The 12183-nt window shown below is 41.3% G+C and overlaps 1 protein-coding gene across 1 annotated transcript in view; it reads left to right on the top strand.

Annotated features, from left to right (window-relative positions):
- The first annotated feature begins 1282 nt into the window (after positions 1–1282).
- LOC118161167 (solute carrier family 12 member 7-like) overlaps positions 1283–12183 on the top strand; it is a 65932-nt gene continuing 55031 nt past the window's right edge. Inside the window, exon 1 of the mRNA XM_035316237.1 lies at positions 1283–1475. Within this exon, the coding sequence (XP_035172128.1) occupies positions 1364–1475 (112 nt within the window). The 5' untranslated portion in view covers positions 1283–1363. The remainder of the gene's footprint in view (positions 1476–12183) is intronic.

The raw sequence follows: 12183 nt of genomic DNA, 5'->3' as shown, positions 1-12183 counted from the left end.
ATGATGTAATTAAATTTAAAGTAAAATGTGCACCAAAATATCCTTGCCTCTGCAGTACTGCCGATAACATTGTAAATCTCTTGTACCCATATCTGGGTACACTTCCCTGTCATCTCTGATGGCCAGAATCCCCCTTCTTTGGAGGCATCTACTCCGTCAGACAGTGCATTAGGTAGACATCTTCCATCCCACTGAGGTATGGGACCTGCAGACCATTGAGAGTCTTCTTCAAAAATGCATAGATACACACCAAAATGAAAATAGAGTCCTGCTCTATTTTAACACTTTGCTGGGAAGGGAGAAGAGAGGGAGAAGAAAAAGAAAAAAGAAAAAAAAAAAAAAGACCATAGTTTCCAAGCCTGCTTTTCCCACTTTCAGAGTGGAGATGCTACAATCCTACTCTGGGAAGGATGTTCGGGATAATCAAGAGCTACTAATCACTAGTGATGTAGCATCACTGATGCTACATCATTAATATATATATTTTTTAATCAGCCCATCCACTGATTCTTGGAATCTGCATCGCTCTAGGTCGGAGTTTACATGTTTACTTGAGCATGGAACGTGGATGCTTCTGCTGTCCTCTACAACCCACAGCTACTGTGTAGGGGAGCAGATATCTGGGAACCATCTACATCTGGTAATTCCAAGATGTGCAGAGGACTTTTTCCTTCACTCATCTAAAAGGTGACCTGCAAAGCCCCTGAATGGGGCTTCTGGATGCTGTCATGCCTTAGAGGTTCAGTACCCTACAGTCTGGCTCTGGTTTCCTTTGGAAGATAGTTTCTGTCTGCTGGGATCTGAGGAGCAGCAGCAGCCTGACAGCCTGGTAGTCCTAGTGTTTCAGGCATATATGCAAGGCAAGATTTGACAAGGAGAGGAAGGTTTTTTTTTTTTTTTTTTTTTTTTTTTTTTTTTTTTTTTGTGACCAATAGTCATAGCACTGATACACAAACACACACCCTCCTCTGGCTGTTTACCCAATGGCACTAGCTGGACCTACATCTCCCTGTCAACAGCACCTAGGCGCTTCGCATCACCCCTGCAGGAGAACAAAATCTGCTACAGACTGCCTGAGCTCTGAACTGTGACGTTGCATATATGTAAACAGGACCTTCCCACCTGCGCGCACCAGGCGACCTTTCACGTCGGAGCCTTGTCTCCAATAAAAGCACTTAGGCCATTTTTTACTGGAAGCGGTGGCAGGAGGAGGCGGTGGCTTGGTGCCGGCCACCTCCTCCCGCTGTGTGAGGAAATGGCTTTCACGTGAGGGAGGCGGTAGCGCTCGGTTCACCCTGCCCGCTACCTTGGGGGGGGAGGTGCCAGTGTGTTCCGGGAGCGGAGCTCGGGTCGGCCGCGTGCAATGCCGACCAACTTCACTGTGGTGCCGGTAGAGGCGCAGGGCGAGGAGCGGGACCTGGCGGAGCGGGATGCGCAGCGGCAGGAGGAAGAGGACAACAGGGATCGGGGCTCCAGTGAGAGAGATGAGTGGGGTGGCGCTGGGTGTTTGTGTGTGTGAGGAGCGAGGCTCCCGGGCCACCGGGCTGGGGGGGGGGGGCGGGGCGGGGATCGCTCCCGGAGGGCCTGTGCCACATGTAAAGGGGATGCCTTTCTTTTCTGTAGCGGGTGGTTCGGGGTCTACGTGCCCTGCTCAGGTGGGGGAAGTGCGGGAGAGGACGAAAGTCCGGCGCCTGAGGTGGCTGAGAGTTTATTTATCTGTGTTTCGACATACTACTGCAGTCGCCACTGGCCGAGACGAGGAAGTACTCCCTGGTCAGCTCTAGCCTCGGGAGTGGGGCTGCCCGCTGCCTGCCGAGTGTGCGCGGCGGCCCGCTGAGGACAGTGAGCCGCGGTGCAAGTCTGGGTCTGCTTCGTGCCTTTACGGGAGAACACGAGTAACCAGCGCCGCTGGCAGTTCAGAGGGAAGGCATAAAAGCTATGTTTCTGTTTAAAAGTCAAATCCTGGTAGAGTTTACAAGAGAGAGAGAGGAGGAAAGATTTCTGACTGTGAAGAAGAGCGTAATCATACCTGGATTGTTTCAGGTGTTTGTCTAGTTATGTGCCTGTGCATCAGAATCTGTGTTTTATTAGACGTGGTAGGTTTTTCACCTGATAGTAGTGCATTAAGAATGTTCTCTTCTACTAGGCCTCACTCATGATGCCACTGAGGTGAGAAGAATCAAGCCTGAGGTGGAGCTTGAACGTTGTAAGACTCTGTACAGGGCAGCCTGTTCTGTGAGAGAACGAATATTTGTCTACAAGCAGTGGTGGGACAATAAGAGCTTTTGTCACTCAGATAGTAAGGCCCTTCTAGGGAAGTAATACCTTTTCCTTCCTTTGGCTCAAAAGCCATCAACACTTCCTCAAAGTATGTTGCAGCAGCAATGCCAAACGTGGTTCCTGAATAGGCTAGCACTGTGAAAGCTGTTTGAATCTTGCATGTTATTTTGGACACTGTATTACAGTCAAAACATGTTCCTAATATATTTTTTTTTTTAGATGTTAGATAATTACAGGTGAAAAGACAAGTTGTAAAAAGGAAGTTTGTCATAATGGTGGTTTCTCCTGGTGGTGACATAGGTCACAGATAATAGTAATACCATATGATGTAGGATGTCAACATGAAGATGCGAAAACAAGTATTTGACAAAGTTAATTATTTATGTTCATCCACTTATGCATGCAAGATTCATTGGAAAGGTGGTTGAGAAAAACAAGCTGACAAAATTGGGTTGTTTGTTACAGAATTACAAAATGGTTTGGTTGAAAGGGAACCTTAACAATCTACTCTAACACCATCTGTGTTTGAGCACTTTTTCATTCATTTTACCACAGAGCTTGCTCCCCTCAGCCCCAACCTGCCTTAAAAAGCTGCATGTTATTTGTAGTTGCATTTCCTTCAGTATGCTAAAATAATGAGCAACTGTTCTAATAACTGGCAATTTTTGTTCAAGTGTTTGTTTGTTTGTTATTCTTAAACTAAATAAAATAGGAAGTCATAAATAGTATAAACTTTGAGAGCGGTTTGATTCCTATACTGGCTGGATAAAAGGCAGAAAAAAGTGAATTTCTGAAGAGTGATTGCAACACAGAATTAATCTGTTTAGGTGGCTTTCCTTACGGCGATAATGTAGTCAGAAAGGCACGGAGTGTGATGTTAGGCCATATCACATCTCAAAATACTGAACATAAATATGAGTATGGCTAGATATGAGTTGTTAGAGTGTGTGTATATATGAAGCGTCTGGAACATTCAGAAATCTTGCAGGGTTGGAAAAGGGAAGTGTGGAGGTGGTGCTTTTGTAATGGCTTATTTATAACCTTTTCAGGGTGTAAGAGTTCTTAGTTTTTCATATAATTAAGTAGGATTTATGTGGGCCTGAGAATTACATTTGCACTTTTAGGCTATAGTCTTCTAGAAATCCATCGCTGGAGCAGATGAATTTAAGTATAATTTTTCTGTTAACGTAATGATCTGTAAATAGCAATTAGAGGGAAAAGCACTGAAAAAAGCTTTTTCAGCCTGTAGACAAGGTACAGTCAGAGAGGTCAAAGTTCAGTAAGAGAGATTAGATAGATGCTATACTTGGATACAGAGGTTGAGGAAATAAACAGCATACGTACTGTTGCCTTAGGTATTATATGGGTGTCTGTGGTATTTAAACCTGTAATGCATGAAATCATTAATGCTCCGTAACTTACTGATTCTTCTGAGAACTTTAACAAATCCAGTATTTCAGAATTTCTTTATATTAACCTCAGCTAAAAGATGCTGTGGTTAAGCCCATCTAAAGGCTTGTGTTAAAAATAGCAGAAAACAGAACTAGTGCAGTAGGGAAAAACATGCTTTTTCTGGTTTTGGAGTTGAAGTGAACGAGTGCTGTAAAAAGTGAGAATTGCTAAAGTTGTGAAAAGGTGGAAGAAGGGTACAGCTGGGAGTAGAGGTGGGAGTAAGAAAACAGGTGGAATGAGACCTTCTTTAGATCACCCTTAGCCTATATAGCTCAGCATGTAATACTATTGTTTGGGCTATCTAGAATTTTAGCGGTTTTAACTGAATTGTATGGCTAACATATAAATAATTGTTCTGAAATTGCCTTGACTACTCTAGTCATTTTTTTAAGTGTGTATCACAAGTAAAATAGTTCTGTCAATTTATTATCAGTTTTTCTGTGTAGTCTCATTTGTTCATACATTCTCATCTGATACTCATCTATGTGATAAAAGATTAAGCTGGGATGTTCTTACTCTACATTCTTCACTCCATAAACATTTGAAATTCTATCCTTGTATTTTCTGATTGTGTGACGCTTATATGTGTGCATAGCAGGTGAAAGCTTACATGAGTGGCTGCTTGGCTGGATTATAGTACTGGCTACAGTAGGATTTGTGGTGAAGAGTTATGGGGAAGGGAATAAATTAATGTTCGGATTGAACAATACAGTTGAAGGTTGGGGCCTTACTGACTCAGATTCCTCCTGTTACTTTGTATATATTTATGTGTACCTATCTTGTTCAGTGATCTTACAGTTCCCTGTAAGGGAAGAGTGCTTAGGAAATAATAATTAGTAAAAGAAGAGATGGAAAGAGTGACCTCTTGTAGGGGGATTAATGGATGAAGTTTTATAAGAATTTCTGGCTTTTTTTTTTTTTCTTCACATGTATCAGTAATAACTGCCTATTGTATAGACCTGTAAAAACTCTGCAATCTATCAAATTTGTCTTTCATTATAAGTTCAACACATCAGATGTTTTGGAACATAACTAGCATCCTGCAGTGTTATATACCTAGCCATAGCAGTGTCTTATTTAGAAACCAATATGACAAGTAACTCCCACAAAAAAAAACTTAAATTGAAGAACCTCAATTACAAGGAATATCAATAGCAAACTTGATCGATTCCAAAGATGTCATAGCATTTGTACTTAGGTGGGCATTCTGTTAATTTCTGTAAAATGCTAATTCCAGGAAAACAAGGGAATAGTTGAGGGTGCATATATGCAATGGAGGGAAGATAGGCTAATCTCACTGACATTTGTAGCTGATTTTCTTTCTGCTTAAACACAGGACCAATCTGCAGTTCAGAACTTACTGCACAGAAAAATACATCACATTTTTGTGTTCCACTTCATCCCCTTGTGGTTTCTCCATATCTTCACACTTATTTAAATCTCCATAGATTAAGTACATAAGCAGGAAAGAGAGGTGTGCATGGTGTTTCCAGTACTGGCCAGAGGCTGATGCCTCTGTCCAGGGATATACATGGGCTGGTGAACATGATACCAGGCTCCAACCACTTGTGGGTCAGATATAGCTGAGGTTTCTGTGAAAGTTGATTTAAAATTATAAACTCACAAAAATAAGAAAAAATGAATCAAATTCTAAATTTTATTTTAAATACACTTAGCATTTTTTTCCTATGTAGTCAGGAAGATAATGTTTTGGTATATCAGAAAGTGGCAGTAAATTCTGCTGCTCAGTGACATATTACCTCTTTTTTGTTTATTTCTGAACCAGTCATTAAACCAAGCTAATACTTCTCAATCTCTTTTGAGATGACTCATGATTTTATACACCTAGTCCCATCTCAACTGTATCACTTCACAAACTGAGTATTATAAGTCATTCTGTGTGTGAACCATTCCTTAGTACTTGTTCTTATTGTCTTTTTCTTGAACTTTTTCTACTTCTGTTCATTTTGGAAAGGTGGAATTTTCAAGAACAGTGTGTAATAATCATGTTGTGAATGGACTCTGCTTTTTATACCTTTGTCTAATATAGACTTTATTTTTCATTCCCAATGTTCAAACTGTGTTTTGAAAAACAATCATTCTACAGGTGTTTTTATGGAAGTCATAAACAGAGTATCACATTTATGAACGATAAGAATCAGCTAGCTTGGAGCCATACTATGTAGGGTTGTTTTCCTTCATGTATGTAAATACTGACTTTTACAATTATGTTGAGTTTTGCCTGTTGTATTCATGTCCATTTAGTCTCAAAGGTGCCCTGCAGTACTTCACAATTACCTTGTGTCTTGACTAAACTAAATAACTTGAAAGAGTTTCCAACTGTCGTATCTCTGGTCACCTGATTATTTTTGTTGTTGTATTTTATTAATATATGGAACAGTATGTGTCTCAGCACAACTTAAACAGCCATCTATTTCCCTTGTCTGAGTAGACCATACTCGTCTATTTTCTTACTCACTCATTTACTGATGGCTTATCTGAGATCTCCTCTTTCAGTCCATGGTCACTTTATTTCTTTAAGCATGTTCAGTGAATTTCATTTCAAATTCACATTCGTTTCAAATGTCTTGGCAGATTAAGTCAGAGATCCCGATGGCAGACTATATAAATTTGATTTCCATTCTTATTGATTCTCTCAAAGAGCACTTTCAGCTTTGTGAAGCAGTCTCCCTTTAGAGAAGTTATTGGTTACTTTCCCCGTGCCCCTTGGCGTGTTGTATAAAATGGTTTTGGAATGGAGAGTACTATTCCTGTTGCAGAGAAAGGCACATGTGACAGTTGATCACAGGCATGGTAGGATTTTTCTTTGCTGCAAAGGGCATTGGCTATCCATATCATCTCCAGATGTATGCCTAGCTATGCCAAGAGACTCTAATTGGTCCATTCACCATTTCAAAATGATGTATGAAGCCAGTTTAATTCAAGTGTTTCTGCTCTATTAATAGCTACAAGACAAATAAGTGGGAATAAGAGAGTCAGAGTTAAGGATAACAAACTAAATAATTTCACTTCTGTAACTGTTTAAACATGTTTTTAGACTGTTAGTGTTTCCTCCTTTACAGAAGGAGAATGTTAAGTTACTACTTGATATGGACTACAAATTATTATTTTTATTCAATTCTGTTGATGTAAATTAAATGCTAACATTCCCATATAGGAATTATTGCCTAAGAGCTAAATGTAAATTATTCTCATTATAAAACAATTCTAGGCTATTCCAGGAGGAGAGAATATCAGGTATAGCAATAAAAACTCTCATAATGTTAAATTCTCTGATCCAGTAATGAAAATACTTGTACTGAGATCTCTTGATCATTTTATTGTTGGAAACCTGGCTTTCTTTTCTTAATGATGTATTTCTAGTCATTAGAGTATGGTGAATAAAATTCTTCTGGTGCAACTGTTTTTTATTAGTTTTTCATAACAAAACTTTGCTCATAATGTTTTGTTATACTATAATTTTTAAGATTATTATGATTCGTATTAAAATCTCAAGCACTGTAAAGGCTGCCTTTGGTAAGGGATATATAGTCAAGATGTTAAAGCATAGCAGATAATAATAGCTGCTGCTGAATAAACTAGGTCTGTCTCCAGTATTACTGTTTGTGGACTGTTTTAGGGAGCCAAAACAGTAAGAAACTGGCTATAATAGGAACACGAAGTTTTTTCAATAGGCTTTATTTCTGTGAGTCAGCTCATAGTAGAACAACAGCATTTTTCCAGTCCCATCTCAACACACATCACCACCTTAAAAATAATGCAGATTATTTTTATCTGCTCTCTAAACTAATGAACTATATATCAAAAACTACCCATTTTCTGGATTTGAGTAGAAATAATGAACTTCTGAGATTTCTTTCCCCTTTTACCCAACATGGGTTCCATTGTTCAAAAGTGGATACTCCTAATAGGTTCTCATAACCCTTTCCTGGTTTATGTGGTGGTACTTGCATAATTGGGTAATACTTGTTTTCCTACTTTATTGGATGTACCAGTTGAATAAGGAGGATGTTTTGTGCATACTATAACGTGTATAACTGCAGCTGTTTGTATGCCATAGATTTGTGAATTGTCCAGACAGTAGTTAGCAGAATATTAAGTATTTTATTTCTGTGATTAGTATAGATCATGCTATCAGGGTTCTGTCTGCAGTAGCCTGCCCCCCCCACCCCTTCCCCCAGTGTATTATCTCTGGTCCTTAAATAACTTTGCTCTTGAATCATAGCTACAGGGAAACATAGCTTAATAATGTCCCTGTCCTTGGAAAGTATTTATTTGCTTCCTAATTTGTCAACAGCTAGCATTCTTAATTAGCTCCTTTAATTAGCTGTATCCTTTAGCTTACTCACAGCAACGAAAAATAAGCACCATTCAAACCTGTTTAGGGAATCGTTCTGGGAGCCTTTGGAAAATGACATTATTAGTGGCAACTTCTTTAAAAAAACATTATTATGAAAATTAATATGTATCTGAACAAATTAAGATCTCACTCTCTGGAAGAAGAAAGGAAAAACTTGCTCTCTTTCTTGCCTTCTAACAGGGGGACACCTTTGTACCTTCTAACGTTGCAAGCCTCTTCTTGCAAGACTGCTTGCTTGAAGCAAGTAAAACCTTTTAGTAGGTTATTTCTGTCTTGAAGAACAGGAAGCTTACTTTCATAGAATCATAGAATATCCTGAGTTGGAAGGGACCCATAAGGATCATCAAGTCCAACTCCTTGCACTGCACAAGTCCACCCAAAAGTTCAGACCATGTGACTTAGTGCACAGTCCAATCTCTTGATTTCAGACAGGCTTGGTGCAGTGACTACTTCACTGGGGAGCCTGTTCCAGTGTGCAACCACCCTCTCAGTGAAGAACCTCCTGCTGATGTCCAGCCTAAACATCCCCTGCCTCAGCTTCACCCCCTTTGCGTGGGTCCTATCACTGGTGTCTATGGAGAATAGGTCACCCGCCTCTCCACTCCCCCTCACGAGGAAGTTGTAGACTGCGATGAGGTCCCCCCTCAGCTTCCTCTTCTCCAGGCTGAACAGACCCAGTGACCTCAGCTGCTCCTCATAAGTCTTCCCCTCCAGGCCCTTCACCATCTTCGTCGCCCTCCTCTGGACACTCTCCAATTTAATTCGCCCTCCTCTGGACACTCTCCAACAGTTTAATGTCCTTTTTGTACGGTGGTGCCCAGAACTGCACACAGTACTCAAGGTGAGGCCGCACCCGCGCAGAGTAGAGCGGGACGATCACTTCACTTGCCCTACTAGTGATGCCATGCTTGATGCACCCCAGGATACGGTTGTCCCTCCTGGCTGCCAGGGCACACTGCTGGCTCATATTCAACTTGCTGTCAACCACGACCTCCAGGTCCCTCTCTGCGGGGCTGCTCTCCAGCGTCTTGTCGCCCAGTCTGTATGTACGGCCAGGGTTGCCTCGTCCCAGGTGCAAGACCCGGCACTTGCTTTTGTTAAACTTCATGCGGTTGGTGATCGCCCAGCTCTCCAATCTGTCCAGATCTCTCTGCAAGGCCTTTCCACCCTCGTCTGAGTCCACAACTCCTCCAAGTTTGGTGTCGTTGGCAAGCTTGCTCAAAACACCTTGTAGTCCTACATCCAAATCGTTTATAAAGACAATGAAGAGGACTAGCCCTAAGATAGAGCCTTGAGGGACCCCACTAGAGACCTTCCACCAGCCTGATGTGGCCCCATTTACCACAACCCTTTGAGCCCTGCCCGTCAGCTAATTGCTCACCCATCGTATGATGTTTTCGTCTAGTTGTATGCTGGACATTTTGTCCAGTAGGATCCTATGGGAAAGCGTGTCAAAAGCCTTGCTGGAGTCCAAAAAGAGCACATCAGCTGTTTTCCCTTGGTCGACTAGACAGGTGATCTTATCGTAAAAGGAAATCAAATTTGTTAGGCAGGATCTACCCTTCACGAACCCATGTTGGCTGGGACCAATGACTGCATTGTCCCCCAGGTGTGCTTCAATAGCTTCAGGAATTATCTTCTCCATAATTTTACCAGGCACTGACGTGAGACTGACAGGTCTGTAGTTGCCAGGGTCTTCTTTCTGACCCTTCTTGAAAATTGGTACAACATTTGCCAGCTTCCAGTCTACCGGGACCTCTCCAGATTCCCAAGACTGTTGAAAAATAATTGAGAGAGGTCCCGCAATGACATCAGCCAGCTCTTTAAGCACCCTGGGATGAATCCCATCTGGACCCATGGACTTGTATGGATCCAGGTGGAGCAGCAAATCCCGCACACGTTCAGGGTCGGTTGGGAGTCTATCATTCCCACTGTCATGGTCCTCCAGCTCAGGGCACCCTGGGTCCCAAAACCCATCATCAGCATTGAAGACAGAGGCAAAGAAGGCATTAAACGTCTCTGCTTTGCCTATATTCTTGTCTGTGAGGAGACCTTCCCCAACAAGTAGTGGACCTATGTTTTCTTTGGTTCTCCTTTTTCTGTTCATATATCTTTAAAAAACAAACAAACAAAAAACAAAACAAACAAAGAAAAAAAAAACAACTTTTTATTGTCTCCCACAGACATGGCCAGCTTCAACTCTAGTTGGGCTTTGGCCACACAAATTTTCTCCCTACAAACATGAACTGCATCCCTGTATTCCTTCCTCATCGCCCGACCTTCCTTCCAGCAGCCGTACACTTTCTTTTTTCGCCTGAGCTTCAGTAGAAGATCCCTGGTCAGCCAGGCTGGCCTGCTGCACCGCCTGCCTGACTTCCGATATTTTGGAATTACCCGATCTTGTGCTTTTAGGAGGCCGTGCTTAAAGATTGACCAGCACTGATGGACACCAATGCCTTCAAATGTCGTTTTCCAGGGGACCTTGCCAACTAGTTCCCTGAGCAGCCTGAAGTCTGCTTTCCCCATATCCAGGGCTGAAGGTTTGGTGGCAGTTTTCCTTCTGTCACCATAAATTCTAAACTCAACCACTTCATGGTCACTATGACGGAGACGGCCGCCAATTGCCACGTCTCCCACAAGACCCTCTCTGTTCTCCAGCAACAGATCTAGGAGGGCACCATTCCTACTTGGCTCCCTTAGCACCTGCACTTGCTCATGTCAGCCATGTGGTGATCCCAGTTGACGTCTGGCAAGTTCCCCCTTTGACTCTAGTTTAAAGCACTATCTATCAGCCCTGCCAACTTTCCTTGAAAATATGACAGAACTTGGCTTTGTTACCTTAGAACTGGCCTGATAGAAACTTACAAGGACAGAAACAATCGAATTGCTCGCTGCCATTGATTAGTCCTATCTCCCTCTGCTGGCAAGACTTGTACAGTGCAAGTGCTCCTCAGTTCCACAAGCTGTTTTGTGTTGTTGGTTTGTTTATTTGTTTTTTTTTGGGAAGGTGTGGGCGAGAGGTGTAGGAGTCAAAACGAGGAGTTACAAGAGCCAGGCTTTTTGCAGTATCGCTCACTTAAAGCAGCTGTTGCAAGAGGAGCTTTAGGAAATGTTCCTGGAAGGAGTCTTCTGGCCTTTCCACAGGTGACCATTTTTTTAGTGTAAGTGTTAAGGTCACAGAGAAAAGTAGATTTCAGTTTTGATGCAAAGATTAGAGTAGACTATTTCTTGTGGTCTAAGCAGTAACATCAGTTTAATAGAATTGAAATAGTCTGTATGAAGTTGCTTGAGGCTAGTGTAGAATGTGTAAAATAAGTTAATGCATAAACCAGAAAACAATGGTGTATCTAATTTGAAAGAGAATTAACAACTTCTAAGCCAAGTCGTAAAGGGGACCCCTTTTTAACACAAGTATTTTGAAATTAAAAAGAGTGCTTGCAAAGTTACTAGGATTATATTTTAAAATGTTTTATTTATCTGCTACATCTTAAGTACAATACTACAAGCTCTTCCTACATAAAATCATTCTTTAGCAACTATACTTGCCTAAGATCTGTTCATATGTACTTGATGTATAAAACTAACTTTCTTGATACTACATAAATCTGTGGAATAGGTTACTGTTGTTAGTGTGTATCAATCTTTTTATAAATATCTCAAGGTGAATTTATTTGATGTGAAGAAAACCTTAAGCAGTAGCTATGATTAGGTAAAGAGATGGGTTTTTATTAACTTGATCCTGCCCATTTCACTAAGCACAGTGTTTATTGCTAACAGAAATCCTGCAGCTTAATTCTGGTCAGAGAGTTTGTGACCGTCATATAGTTTGGCTTTGTCATGTGCCTGTTCACAGTGCATGAAACCTTAATGACTTGTTTCAGGATTAATCCCTTACTAGTAAGAAACAGGATTTGAGGTCTTAAGTAAAGCTGGGAAGAGCTAACTGTCAGTTTGTTTCCATTCTTGATGCATGAAGAATCAGCAGAGAAGAATGATTTGATTTACTTTAATTATGAATGAGCAAGATAATGAAGAAAGTGGGCAAAATCCATGTGAGTCTCTTTATATCT

The sequence above is a fragment of the Oxyura jamaicensis genome, chromosome 2 (genome assembly GCF_011077185.1).
Source record: "Oxyura jamaicensis isolate SHBP4307 breed ruddy duck chromosome 2, BPBGC_Ojam_1.0, whole genome shotgun sequence".
Lineage (NCBI taxonomy): Eukaryota > Metazoa > Chordata > Aves > Anseriformes > Anatidae > Oxyura > Oxyura jamaicensis.
This window is presented reverse-complemented; position numbering and strand designations above follow the sequence as displayed.